Source organism: Xyrauchen texanus, chromosome 35, assembly GCF_025860055.1.
Source record: "Xyrauchen texanus isolate HMW12.3.18 chromosome 35, RBS_HiC_50CHRs, whole genome shotgun sequence".
Taxonomy (NCBI): domain Eukaryota; kingdom Metazoa; phylum Chordata; class Actinopteri; order Cypriniformes; family Catostomidae; genus Xyrauchen; species Xyrauchen texanus.
The window spans coordinates 24,364,094-24,379,076 of record NC_068310.1 but is presented as its reverse complement, the minus strand read 5'-3'; the positions used below and the strand labels follow the sequence as shown (position 1 = coordinate 24,379,076).

Here is a 14,983-nt window from a genome sequence, read left to right as displayed (position 1 = left end):
TTTATACTTGTTATTAACATCAGTCTTGATGTATTTGATCACAAAGATCACATCTCTGATTTTCGACTTCATACATCACTAGTATGTCAGTGATTTGACGTTGAACATTTTAAGCTGAATTCTCAGTTGTTTTATTCAAGTTAGATGTATTAACACAATTTTGGATGTGCTTCACATAATCTGTGTCAATGCATGCTGAAATCAGGTATACTGAAGATGTTCTATTAACTCCTGTGCACTGCAATGTATGTGCTTATTCATTTGATCTGATTGGACTTTGCTTTCTTTTAATATGAATATAGCCAGCAAAGTTGAAAACCATTGTTATAGTACAATGGATGATTGACAGGGGAGCCCCTTAATGTTGTCTGGTATGCATTAGGATAGATTAGAGTTTACATTACAAATGCAATGTGGTGATATGCATCTGAACGTGGTTTGACTGATCAATTTACAATTATTACCTGTTTATACCTGAATTTATTAAGCGCTGTCCACATGTGTTCATATCAAATGAGATAGATGTGTAAATGAAGTCATATTGAAACTAAATGAATGAGTCAGAATGATTCATTGTGAAGATGTATATTCTCAGTATTTATAGTTTGGCTTTTCTTGTAAACCCACAGGAACACCTTCTCCCTGTGAACCCAATGAGTTTAAGTGTCAGAACGGCCGATGTGCTCTGAAACTGTGGCGCTGCGACGGAGACAATGACTGTCAAGACAACTCAGATGAGATGAACTGCCGTATGTCAGACCAAAGCTTCTATCCAAGTTTACATTTCCAAATCATTTGAGTGGAAATAATTTTTTTAACCAATATTAATTATGGCTAAATGGTTGATTAACAATTGCTAAATGGTTAACATCAGATAACCATTTTTTTCAGTGTGGCGTTTTTTTACTCTAGCTTCAAATAACTGATGTGATTTTTAAACAGTCTTCTCTCTCGTTCCTTCAGCCACTAAAGGTCCAGGGGACACATGTCCCCCAGAGCAGTTTGTGTGTGTGTCTGACCGCACCTGCATTCCTGCCAGTTACCAGTGTGACGAGGAGCCGGACTGCCCTGACCGCTCTGATGAATATGGCTGTTGTAAGAAATTGTATTTAAATGAATCTTTAAAAAGTTGCCATTTTGTTATGATAACATACCAAACACCTTGTGTTAGAATACACTAAAAACAAATTGCACCCTATGATAGTGTCTTTTATTTGTTTTAACACTCAATTAAAAAAATCTGTGCTGATTGCTGAGCGCAATTCCCGATCTTGCTTGGTTGTGAAAGATGCAGCAGACTGTCGTGATCTAGCGTACTTTCCTGGTTATACTGTAATAATCTTACTCTCCATCATTTAATCATCTGTTTACAAAAGGAATAGTTCACCCAAAAATACAAATTCTCTCATAATTTACTCACCCTTATGCAATCAAGATGTGTATGACTTTCTTCTGCACAACACAAAGTTTTTTTAAATAATATTTCAGCTCAGTTGGTCCTTATGATGCAAGTATATGGTGTCCAGAACTTAAAAGAGACACACGGGTAGCATAAAAATAATTTGTAAGACTCCAGTAGTTAAATCTATATATTCTAAAGCGATATGATAGGTGTGGGTGAGAAACAGTTCAATATTTAAGTAATTTTTTTACTGAAAATCGCCACTTTCCCATTCACTCTAACAATCTGGTGTGGAAGTGACTTTCACTTTCACATTCAACCACCTACTTGTCAAGGCTGGTCAAGAAGATATGGATTTAACCACTGGTATTTGACTTAATGCTTTTGATCTGAATGTATGAATCATGCTGTCTCCTGAAATAACGAAAAATAACTACAGATCTAATAACAAAGCTGTGTGCATGTGCATGTGCCCCCCACTCACACCACCACAGACTGGTGGTACTGTTGGTACGTGCTACTTGATTAAAGTTGATTTTATGAAACAAGCTGTAGTCAGGAGCGGTGCCAGAATTTTTTCACCGAGGTGGCCGGGCATGCTACTGTGATCAGTCTGTGGTGGTGCGAGTGGGGGGCACCCCCTCTAGAACCACCTTTGGATGTAGTAAGTACAAAATATGTGCTACTAATATTTAAATTAGAGCTTCGGAAAACCCAGCCCAAGCATCACCCATGCCGAGCGGGTCTGTGTGAACATCTGTCTGGTTCTTTCTCCAGAATAAATTAAATTCATAACCGTTGCAGTGTCTGGATCCTAATAGTAACTTCGTGCTGATGTGCCAAATTGACTTTATTCTCAAAATATTCTAAAAAAATTAAGACATTAATCCCGTAATGCTATGACTTTATTCTCGTAATTTTTACTTTATTCTCAAAATATTATGACTGCATTCTCTAAATCGTATATTTTTTTTTTACGTGACACCAAAACGCCATCGTAGTATAACATTATTAAGAATAATGAGTAAATAAAATCAACTAATCTTCCTTTTTTAAATATCCTGATGTAAATTTTGTAAGAAACAACCCTACTCACAAATGCACAGTTTGAACCAAGAATACGTTAAATGAAGCCCTATAATGATAGCGAATTACAGCAACATGGAGTGATATTTGCAACAAATAAATAAATCCTATCTTTTGTACTAAGATTTCAATCACCAGTGAAGACAACAAGAGCCAGAGAAAGAGAACAAAGAGGGAAGTTTTCTTAATATTTAGTGAAGAGAAGTTAGTTTAGGAGTAGTTGAGAAAGTGCATGATAATATTTCCATTTAGGAAGTCTATCCATGGTATAGTTTCATTAATTTTTATTAAATGCATCTTTAACTTGTAACAGTTAGGTTAGGTTACGTATATACATTAACATTGCACAATTAATTAATGTGAAAAATTAACAATATTTTTACACCATTTTTAATCATGGTATATGTCAATTTCTATATACACTAATACAATTTAATATATAAAAAAAAATAGTAATATAACATCATTAAGAGCTAATAATGAACAATATTGTATGAATAAATTAACATTAACCAAGAATTCCAAGATGAACAAATGTGTGAAAAAATATGAATTGTTATTTCTTGAAACCTAATTTGGAATGTAATACACGTTACACATGCACGTGCATAACATATATAATCTTAACGTAAAGTGTATAATTAAATCATTATTCCAGTCTCTCTGGATCTGGATTGCTGATCTCACTGATTCAATCTGCCAAATAAAACTTTTAATGACTCAGGTTGCCAGTATAGAATAAAAGATTTGCTGTGTGGGTGTATGTGTGTGTCTGATCTCTTGTGTCCATTTGTCTTTCTGAGTATGTTATCATGTGTATTTTGAACAGCTGAATATTGTGATGAAATTATTGATCAGATTGTTCACTCTATTTACATTTAAGCACCTCCTTCTGTAACCATGTCACCGGAAGAGTCCATTATAGCAGCACGGGGGGACACCGTCACATTCACTTGTGCTGCCATTGGTGTGCCCACCCCCATCATCACATGGCGACTTAATTGGGGACACATACCAGCCAATAGCAGGTAGGTTACTGTGTAGGCTTAATATGTAATTTTGCTTACAGTACATCAAGCATCACCGACAAAGTTTTTAATTATCAAGACGCCCATGGCAAAATGTAATCTATCTAATCTATCTATCTAATAAATAGCTAATTTTATGAAACTCATGTCAGTAAAGTCCTGTTTGGAGAAACCTTTTTGAAAACACTGTTATTTTTGCTATTCTTTTTGTTGCCGTTTGAAGTTACAAACTTCACCTTTAGACAAATTTGCTATATTTGTGCATCATTTATATTTGGTATTTCATTAACACTTAATAATAAGGTTCCATTCATTAACATTAGTTAAAGCAAGCAGGCCTGGATAGTTCAGCGAGAATTGACGCTGACTATCACACCTGAAGTTACGAGTTCGAATCCAGGGTGTGCTGAGTGACTCCAGACAGGTCTCCTAAGCAACCAAATTGGCCTGGTTGCTAGGGAGGGTAGAGTCACATGGGGTAACCTCCTTGTGGTTGTGATGAGTGGTTCTTGCTCTCAATGGGGTGCATGGTAAGTTTTGAGTGGATCGCGGCGAGTAGCATGAGTGGAGAAAAATATCCACAGCATCTTGTCACACCACGCCATTGAAGTGACACTTGGGGGCAGATTTTGTCTTTAATTTCAGTGTTTCTACCAGACTATTGGAGTGCAAATAATAGGGCTGTGTGGCAGGTGCTATTTACACCTAGTGCAAATAGTACTCTGTTATAAAAAAAACTTAGTACTGAGTACTGTGCATGAAATTACAAGCATATAAGAAAGTCTGTTATTGACAGATTCACAATGAGCAGTGAGAATGGCAGAGGAACACTTATCATCCGTGATGTAAAGGAAGGAGACCAAGGGGCGTACACCTGTGAGGCCATCAATGCTAAAGGCCTAGTATTTGCCATTCCTGATGGAGTGCTCAGTCTCTCTCAGAGACCGAACCCAGGTACAGCACCTTGCTCCATATGGTGCATTGTTCGTGTTCATGAAAACCTTAGTTTAGATGTTTCATTTAGGCATTTTGCTGTATGTAAATGGGTAGTTGACATGAAGTCTAATATGCGATGTGACATTCACTAAAGCAGTTTTAAACAGCATTCTTTTATGATTATATGTGCCATTTTTATGACCACATTAACTTGGACTGCTTGAAATATTTTAATTTTACAAATTAATTTGTCAGGGCCATTCAGCATCTACAGTAAAATACACAATTTATCTATACTTTTGTATAAGTATTAGTGTAAAATCTTGATGTTGGTTTTAAAAAATTTTATGCATCAACTAACCAAATACTAAACTTCATGGAAAACTTGGAAATATCAGGGAATATTAATAATTACAATTTTCAGTCCTGGAAAAGATCTCAAAATATGTTAAATATTAAAATAATTATTGAATAAACATCTATAGTGAATTTATTTATATTATTTTAGTTCTGCTGAGCTCTTAAATATGCCCTCAGCTAGCTTCTGTGAGTGCAATCTCTTTTAAATTATTTCTATTACAATTCTGGATCCAGTAATCACAACTCAAACTGTCACATAAAAGTCGGTTGCCATGTTGTCCATAGCCAACAGACAATAATAATACTGTATATTTGTTCTTGGCTGATGTTTTCTTTCCAAAGAGCCCTATAAACATGTCATTACATCATAGATGCCTTTCATTTGTGAGACAAAGTTCATCCATGCTGTTCTATTTCTATGACTGCATGTTATGTCATTGTAGTGTGATGACTGGCATCTCAGACCTGACGGTGACAATCTTACCATCCTTTTTCTTTCATGTTGGTCTTGTCCAGTTGTGTCATCCTCTCTGTACGTGTTATCAGGTAACTGTCATGATGGACACTTTAGTGTGGGTGGGCGTTGTATGCCCTGCTTCTGTTTTGGCATCACTAAGAACTGTCAGAGCACCAGTCGCTACCGCAGCCAGATCACACTGCGCTTTACGGAGGAGGAGGACTTCAAAGGTACCCACATTATTAATAGTCCTGCTCTTTGCATTTAAGTTTATTGTATGAAGTCTCATTTTTTTATAATACATTTGCTACAGTATATAATGTTTGTTCATGATTTATACAAGTTATTATTTAAGTTAAGTTGTTACTGTGGATATTGCAAATTTAACAGTTTATCATGTATCTTTGTCTGTCTGTCTGTCTCTCTTTCCTTCTCCACAGGAGTCAATGTGACGTTTCCTAGTCGGCCTGGCACTCCTCCATCTCTCTCCTCCACTCAGATGTTGATCTATCCACAGAGTGAGGAGTTCAAACTAGTGGATCTATCTCGCCGCTTCCTTGATCAAGACTCTTATTGGTCTCTGCCTCGCCAGTTCCTGGGCAACAAGGTTTTCCTCCCCTTCACAATATTGCACCTACAAATATACTGTAGATAATGTTATTGCCAATGAAGTGCTCCCTATTTTAACTTTCTATAAATTATGCAATATTTAAAGTCTTCTGAGGCCATTCAATAGCTTTGGGTGCAAATTAGACAGAAATTTCAATTGTTATTCACTGAAAATCTTCACATCTGCGATTTCTGATATTGGAATGAAATGTTCTTTTCGGTCAGATCTTTTTAACATATCAGTTGATCCGATTCACAAACCAATCTGAATGATTCCTTCAGGAATGTCAAGATGAAGGACATGTCTGTGTTGAATAGGTTGACACATATGGAGGTTACCTGAAGTATAAGGTGAGTTACTCACTGCAGCAAGGTGCTTCGGAACCAAAGGAGAACCCTGATGTTGTGCTGAGTGGCAATAGACAGAGACTGATTTACCGCAGAGGAAACCCCACTTTACCTGACACCATCAACCATAGAGACATCAAATTTACAGAGGTATTTGTACACAATTTCACAAAGTATTATTTATTCAATCACAACCAACATCATGAAAAAATTGGAATCCATGTCAACCATAAATAATGCAGTACAACAAAACATTGAGATTTCAAATCAGTGATTGTTCCAATTTGATTGTTAATTAATGCTTACTTTATTTGGTTTGTTATGATAAGTTGTTCACCTTTCTGTGTCTCAGGAAAACTGGCAGCACTCTTCAGGATTGGTAGTGACTCGTGATGACCTCATGATGACTCTGACCAATCTGGAGCACATCCACATTCGCACCATTTATGACAACCACATGGCCAGTGTTGGCCTGAGTGACATCAGCATGGATACCACCACGAAGGAGTTCAGTGTGCAGGGGAACCCGAAAGACGTGGAGGAATGCAGGTTAGTGTGCTTGAGTGTTACTTGTGTAGTGTGCTAAATTAATAAAGGGTTACAAACCTATGCAACTTACTGAAATGTAATCTGGGACGTTTACCATACTAAACGAAGGACTTCGCTACGCTATCAAATTGTTTGAAATAAGAGAGGGGGACATCTACAGGGAGAGACTGTAGCAGGCAGTTGAATTTTGGATTACAATTAATTTTAATAACATTAACCTTCCCAATCATAGATAAATGTAATTTAAATGTAATGAAGCCCACCTGCCCTTATCGCTCGAAAAACCTTTTAATAAAGGGTAAAAAATAACTCTCACTAAATCACTCAAATTTGCTGGGAATAAAATACCAAAATACTTAATGCCCTGTTCGGGCCACTGGAAGGCGCCTGGCTAATAAGCCGTTACCGGGCAGTATGCTGTCAGAGCCAAAGCTTCGGATTTAGACCAAATAACTCTGTATCCCAAGAACTTAAAAAAGGTATTAATAATTCTGTGGAGGCAAGGTATAGATAAAATATGATCTGTGTAAAGCAAAAGCTTATGTGCCACACCTTCTGCCACCACCCTGGAAAATCATACACCTTTCTTATCGTGGTTGCTAATGGTTATATGGCAAGACAGAACAATAATTGGGAAAGAGGGCAACCCTGCCAGGCCCCTATCCAGAGGAAAATAATCTGAAATTAATGAATTAATTTGTACTGCTGCTACCAGGCGTCTATAAAGTAACTTAATTCATACAATAAAAGTATTCCCGAACTCATACATTTCCAAAATCTTAAAATTCTAATCCCATTCTACAATATCAAATGCCTTTTTGGCGTCAAGTGAGATGGCAGCGATCGGAGTCTGATCGTTCACCACTGACCACATGATATTGATGAAACGTATAATGTTATCAGAAGAGCTACGGCCCTGAATAAACCCCACCTGATCTATATGTATAATAGATGTCATTACTTAATCGATTAGCCAACATTTTTTACAATATTTTAAAGTCTAGCTGGATCAGGAAAATTGGACGGTAACTCTTACACACTTGGATCTTTGTCCTTTTAAAGAATCAGACCGATCCGGTCTTGCATCATGGTTGGTGGAAGTTTTCCATTCTTTAATGATTCCATATAAACTTGTAGCAAAAGTGGAACTAGTTTTGTAGCATCAGATCTAAAAAATTCAGCAGCAAAGCCATCTGGCCCTGAAGCCTTGCCTGTAGGCAAGGCCTTAATTACCTTGCCAAGCTCCTCCAAGGTTATCCAAGGTTTTTGCTCAGCCATCAGTTTAGGATGTTCTAATGGTTCCACAAAGTTTCAAATATCCTCATCAGTAGACAAAGACATGAAACTATAGAGATCAAGATATAATTCTTTAAAAGCATTATTTATTTCAATGAATGAGGTAAATAAACTCAGAGAAGGATGTCTTCCCTGTAACACACAGCATTGAGATTTCCTGCAATGACAACAAGCTCAGTCCAAAGATACTGTGACACACTGCCCTAGACCACGATGGACTCTCCACCTCCAAATCGGTCCCGCTACAGAGTACAGGCCTCAGGGTAATGCTCATTCCTTCGACGATAAACGCAAGTCCAGCTATGGCAGTGGGGGCACGGTCGACGGTACTTTGGGAGAGAGTGGTAAGGGTGCATTCAAGGACCAAGCCAGCGCCAGATCGAGAGAGAGAGACTGGGTCATGATTTCAAGAATTCACACCCCATGGAGTTCTTTCCGCTGTCCGACATCATCAAGTTCCTCACCAACCTACATCACTCCCACCAACAGGCTTTCCTTGAGCTCAGGACTGACAGGCAATCCTCAGCCTCCTCAGCAAGGAGAAAGCCCCGTCTACAACCCCGGACAACACTAGTCCCTTGCACCCACCCTTACTTATGAAGATGGCCGCGGATGATGACCCCAAGCCTTCCTCGACCTGTTCGAGCAGACCGCCGAGATCTGGCGTTGGCAACTTGCTCAGTGGGTGGCCCGGCTTATACCTTTGCTGTCCGGGGAGGCCCAGCTCACAGCTCAACAACTGCCGGCAGCTAGTCTCCTGGCCTACAACGTTTTGAAGAAAAACATCCTGCAGCTGGTTGATCAGAGCCCAGAACAACACAGCCAGCTCTTCTGGTCAATGGAGTTGGAGAGGACCGGCCGCCCTTTTGCCTTCTCTCAACGTCTCCGTGACGCCTGTCAGAAATGGTTACTGGCAGGGGACAGTGACATTGAGGGAGTGATCGACCAAGTGGTGCTGGAACAGCTGATCCACCAGCTTCCAGAAGGGACAGTGGAGTGGGTCCAGTGCCATCGCCCGGCGTCACTGGAGGAAGCAGTCCAGCTGGCGGAGGACCATATGGTGGCATGCCCAAGCGCGGAGGAGCCCTCTCTCTCTCTCCCCTCATCCTGTGTTTTCTCCCGTCTCTTTCCACTCCACTCTCAAATGCACACTTCCGCATTTGGACCGGTTTATCCCTTTTCCAGCAACTTCAAGGTCTACCCACTCTTCTCCTCAGGCAGATGTACCTGCCCCCACAAGTGCGAGTGTAGTGCCTGGACCGGCCTGCTGGCATTGCAGGGATCTGGAACACTTCCTGGATCAGTGTGGATGGATCATCTTGTGATGGAGCTGGGAACTGTAGTCCAGATTGCCGACACACCACAGGCTGCCCCCGATCCGGACGGAGGGTACAGGATACCAGTAAGAATCAAGGGGAGTACACACCAAGCCTTGTTGGACATGGGTTGTAACCAGACCACTATCCACCAATACTTGGTTCAACAGGAGGCTCTGGACACAACTAAAAGTGTTCATGGAGATATTCACAACTCGCCTATGGTGACCCTTGTTATTAAATTTAGGGGAACAAAGCATAAAGTGGAGGCTGCAGTTAGTTCCCGCCTCACCCATCTGCTGATTTTGGGGACTAATTGGCCTGAATTTAGAAATGTATCAAAGGGAATATGTATGGACGGGTCCTGCACAAAAGCGACGAGATGTGAAATGTGTGATACTCTGGCAGGTGAGGCGGAGCCGGAGGCATCTTCGTCTGCTCCACATCAGGATGACGTGAGGGGGGAGAGGCTGCTGCCCCTCCCATCCTCGGGGGAATTCCTGAAGGGGATTTCCCTTTAGAGCAGTGATCGATGGTCAACAACTCCAGCCAAATGTAACGCTTTCATATCCCTATTTCACAATTATAAATGAGCGGCTGTATAGAGTGACGCAGGATACTAAAACAAAGGAAGATACATCCCAGCTCTTAATACCGTGGAGCCGTCGGGAAATGGTGTTCCAAGCGGCTCATTATAATCCGATGGCAGGTCACTTAGGGGAAAGATAAGACACTGAACCGTCTAATATCCCGTTTTTATTGGCCGGGCATTGGCGGATGGCATGCTGCAAATGTCAGCTGTTAAATCCACTGGCCACCACAAAAGACCCATTGAACCATTAAATTCAAGGTGGTCCACAGACCGGGAGCGCAGAGAGCTGTCGCCGACTTCCTGTCCAGAAATGGGTGGGGAGTGGTAGGCAGTCCAGATGTCTCCCCGGCCTGAGTCGTGCAGTGGGGATATGTGGCAGCGTGGGCGTGGTCGAGGCTCCATCGGGACAGAGAGAACGTTAAGAGTGCATACACCTGAGCCAAATATGGCTAACACCTGTCTCTAATTGTAGTGAGATTGGGGAGTGTGGCATAGAAGGACCACGATCGAGAGAGAGAGAGAGACTGGGTCGAGAGCCTTACTGTGAAGCTGATGTGTTATTGTGAAGCTGATGTGTTATGTGAAGCTGTAAAGCAGAAAAGTGGTTAATTAAAAGTTCCCTACCTGTGATTGAAGAATCCAGCTCCCAGTTCCCTTCTTTGTTACACCGACCATCACCCCTGGTGAGACAAATCTGCTACTCATCAGTGAAGAGCACTTTTTGCCAGTCTTGTCTGGTCCAGCAAAAGTGGGTTTGTGCCCATAGGAAACGTTGTTGCCAGTGATGTCTGGTAAGGACCTGCTTTACAACAGGCCTACAAGCCCTTAGTCCAGCCTCTCTCAGCCTATTGCAGACAGTCTGAGCACTAACCAATATTAATAAATACTGTAAAGGTTTTGTTCATTGTTAGGCAGTCTAGCTAATGTAGTTAATGTTAACAAATGGAAACTTATTGTAAAGTGTTACCCAAAAAAAGCATATAAATCCCATATGTATGACTTTTCTTTGGCAGAACACGAATGAAGATTTTTAGAAGAAAATCTCAGCTATGTAGGCACTCACAATGCAAGTGAATGGTGACCAGAAGTTCCGAAAAGGACATAAAGACAGAATAGAAGTAATCCATAAGACTCCAGTGGTTAAATACATTTCTTCTGAAGGTGGAGTATGATAGGTGTGGGTGAGAAACAGATAAATATTTAAGTCCTTTTTTACTATTAATCTCCACCTTTGACCAGCCCCAACCAGAAGGTGGTTGAATGTGAAAGTGGAAGTGAAATTGTGGATTTAGAGTTAAAAAAAAATACTTAAAAATTGTATCTGTTTTTCACCCACACTAATCATATTGCTTCAGAAGATTGGCTTAACCACTGCCTTTTGGACCTTCAAAGTTCTGGTCACCATTCACTTGCATTGAATGGACTGACAGAGCTTAAATATTCTTTTAAAAACTTACATTTGAGTTCAGTAGAAGAAAGAAAGTCATACAGATCTGGGATGGCATGAGGGTGAGTAAATAATGAGAGAATTTTCATTTTTGTGTAAACTATTCCTTTAATATTCTACTCAGTTTGGCTTATCATGTGAATTTATCTTGATTAAGGATGCTTAGATATTTTTATTGAAAAAATGACGCAGGTGTGCTAGTTGTGCAAGTGCGCAGATGCTAAACTGCTAGTTTTAGTCGGGAATTCAGTGTGAAAGTGTTGAGGTGTGCACATTGTTGATGGTCTGCTGGTTGTTGTCCCACACAGATGTCCACCGGGGTACTCAGGACTTTCCTGTGAGACTTGCTCACCTGGTTTTGAACGGGTACCTGGAATCTTCCTGGGCACCTGCGCTGGCTGCAACTGCAATGGCCATGCCAGTGCCTGTGACCCTATTAGTGGGCACTGTCTGGTGAGGACTGGTTTATTGAGCATTATAAATACATTATTTAGATAACTAATACACTGTCTAAGCTAGTACATTGTTGTACGCAACACACTAAAGTGAAAGTGTCATGTGACAGAGTTGTCAGCACAACACAGAAGGGCCTCAGTGCAACAAATGCAAGCCTGGCTACTTCGGTGACCCGAGTCGAGGACGATATGATGACTGCAAGCCATGTCCTTGTCCATATACAGAGACATCTCGCCGGTAAGGATATATAATCAGACAACTGTATTACTTGCTTTCTTCTATGGAACAGAAGTTTGGCAGAATGACAGCCTTAGTCACGATTTACTTGCATTTAATCTTTTTCCATTCAATGAAAGTGAATGGTGACTGAGACTAACATTCAACAGAGGAAAGAATATCATACATTGTAAGTTGAATGCACTGTAAGTCACTTTGTATAAAAGTTTCTGCCAAATGCATACATTTAAATGTAAAATGTTCTGTTCAAAGCTTTTCCGATACTTGCTTTCTGGGCTATGACAATCAGGCAACATGTGATAACTGCAGACCTGGTTACACTGGGCAACGTTGTGAGAAGTAAGGGAAAAGCACTGTTCTGTATATGTCCAATCGTAATACAACACTTTGCTTATTTGGTGTTTATTTGTTGCATGTATATGTCTACGAGATATACTGCATGTCATCATGTTTATTTCCTTTATAGATGTGCTCCAGGATATGTTGGCAACCCTCTTCAGCCTAATGGTGAATGTATTCTTAATCGCCGTAAGTCTTCCTCTTTTTCACTTAGAACTGTAGTAAATAATTTATGCAATGATTTTGGAATTTCATTGCAAATGAAATATGAAATTTTGGAATTGTTGTCAGGCAGGTTAACAACGACTTTGAACATAGAAGGGAGACAACTTTTAGAACAATATGTTTTCAATGGCTGATTCTGACTTAAATTATTTCATTTGCTCCTCCTCCAAATCCTTAATATATGTGCTCACATCCTTAATTGCAAGATTTATATGATTGGCTTTGGATATATTTTTTACCTGCTATTTCTTCAATTTAAATGAATAGTTCAACCAAAAATAAAAATTCTCTCATCATTTACTCACCCTCATGCCATCCCAGATGTGTATGATGACTTCTGCTGAACACAAACAAAGATTTCTGAAATAAATTCCAAAAAGTGCATAAATCCAACATAAATGTAATTCCAAGTACTCCAGTGGTTAAATTCATTTTATGAAGTGATATAATAGTTGTGGGTGTGAAACAGATCAATATTTAAGTCCTTTTTTTACTATAAATGTCTAATTTCACCAGTTCTCTTAAGCGCTTTTGTCTCTTCTATGAGTTTTTCTTTTTGTTTTTAGTGATTTGTATTCTTTGTGCATACTGTGCAGGGAGGAGAATTTATTGGTAAAAGGACTTAAGCACTGGACTGTTTATCACCTACACCTATCGTATCGCTTCTGAAGACATACATTAATCAATTGGAGTCGTATGGATTAATTTAATGCTTCCTTTATGTGATTTTTGTAGCTTCAAAGTTCTGGCCACCATTCACTTTCATTGTATGGACCAACAGAGCTGAGATATTCTTCTAAAAATCTTAATTTGTGTTCAGCAAAAGAAAGAACTTCATACACATCTTTGATGGCATGAGGTTGAGTAAATGATATTTTCATTTTTAGGTGAACAATTCCTTTAAGTCACATTAAAGTCAAGGGTAGTGTATTCTAGAATTCCAGCTGTTTAGGACCAGGATGTCCAGGTGTAATTGTGAACCATATGGTGTTTGTATCCCTGTTCAGTGAGTTCCAAGTGCGATAACAGAGGAACGATCAACCTCATCAGCAAACCATGCTATTGCAAGGTATTACACTTCACTACTGTTTCCCTGCAGCATTTAATATTGTAACCACATAATTTTAGTAGAACATAAATGTTTATGTTCAAACACTACTTGATCTTCTGTGCTGCAGGCCAATGTGGTTGGTGCTCTATGTGACGAGTGTAAGATTGGCGCCTTTCATCTGGCAGCTGATAATTCTGATGGCTGCTTGCAGTGTTTCTGTATGGGAGTGACTAAACAGTGTGCCAGTTCTACCTGGAGTAGAGAACAGGTGAGCCGGTCTCGCATCCTCTATAAATGCTCTAAGGGATGAGTTCACCAAGAATGAATTGTGCACATGGTTGTTGGTGCCAGACGGGCCGGTCTGAGTATTTCACAATCTGCTCAGTTACTGGGATTTTCACGCACAACCATTTCTAGGGTTTACAAAGAATGGTGTGAAAAGGGAAAAACATCCAGTATGCGGCAGTCCTGTGGGTGAAAATGCCTTGTTGATGCTAGAGGTCAGAGGAGAATGGGCTGACTGATTCAAGCTGATAGAAGAGCAACTTTGCCTGAAATAACCACTCGTTACAACCGAGGTATGTAGCAAAGCATTTGTGAAGCCACAACACGCACAACCTTGAGGCAGATGGGCTACAACAGCAGAAGACCCCACCGGGTACCACTCATCTCCACTACAAATAGGAAAAAGAGGCTACAATTTGCAAGAGCTCACCAAAATTGGACAGTTGAAGACTGGAAAAATGTTGCCTGGTCTGATGAGTCTCGATTTCTGTTGAGACATTCAGATGGTAGAGTCAGAATTTGGCGTAAACAGAATGAGAACATGGATCCATCGTGCCTTGTTACCACTGTGCAGGCTGCTGGTGGTGGTGTAATGGTGTGCGGGATGTTTTCTTGGCACACTTTAGGCCCCTTAGTGCCAATTGGGCATCGTTTAAATGCCACGGCCTACCTGAGCATTGTTTCTGACCATGTTCATCCCTTTATGGCCACCATGTACCCATCCTCTGATGGCTACTTCCAGCAGGATAATGCACCATGTCACAAAGCTCGAATCATTTCAAATTGGTTTCTTGAACATGACAATGAGTTCAGTGTACTAAAATGGCCCCCACAGTCACCAGATCTCAACCCAATAGAGCATCTTTGGGATGTGGTGGAATGGGAGCTTCGTGCCCTGGATGTGCATCCCACAAATCTCCATCAACTGCAAGATGCTATCCTATCAATATGGGCCAACATTTCT

At 40.2% G+C, this 14,983-nt stretch overlaps 1 protein-coding gene across 2 annotated transcripts in view; it reads left to right on the top strand.

Moving 5' to 3' along the window:
* The window catches only part of LOC127628510 (basement membrane-specific heparan sulfate proteoglycan core protein-like), a 175,261-nt gene that overhangs the window by 69,335 nt on the left and 90,943 nt on the right, over nt 1–14,983 (top strand). Inside the window, exons 10-23 of one of the 2 annotated variants that reach the window (XM_052105297.1) lie at nt 630–749; nt 964–1,095; nt 3,372–3,516; nt 4,313–4,470; nt 5,359–5,499; nt 5,710–5,876; nt 6,197–6,376; nt 6,579–6,775; nt 11,735–11,879; nt 11,992–12,119; nt 12,372–12,458; nt 12,586–12,647; nt 13,691–13,752; nt 13,862–14,002. In XM_052105297.1, the coding sequence (XP_051961257.1) occupies nt 630–749; nt 964–1,095; nt 3,372–3,516; nt 4,313–4,470; nt 5,359–5,499; nt 5,710–5,876; nt 6,197–6,376; nt 6,579–6,775; nt 11,735–11,879; nt 11,992–12,119; nt 12,372–12,458; nt 12,586–12,647; nt 13,691–13,752; nt 13,862–14,002 (1,865 nt within the window). Of the gene's footprint in view, nt 1–629; nt 750–963; nt 1,096–3,371; nt 3,517–4,312; nt 4,471–5,328; nt 5,500–5,709; nt 5,877–6,196; nt 6,377–6,578; nt 6,776–11,734; nt 11,880–11,991; nt 12,120–12,371; nt 12,459–12,585; nt 12,648–13,690; nt 13,753–13,861; nt 14,003–14,983 lie in introns of both variants that reach the window. The other variant, XM_052105298.1, reaches the window with a different exon arrangement.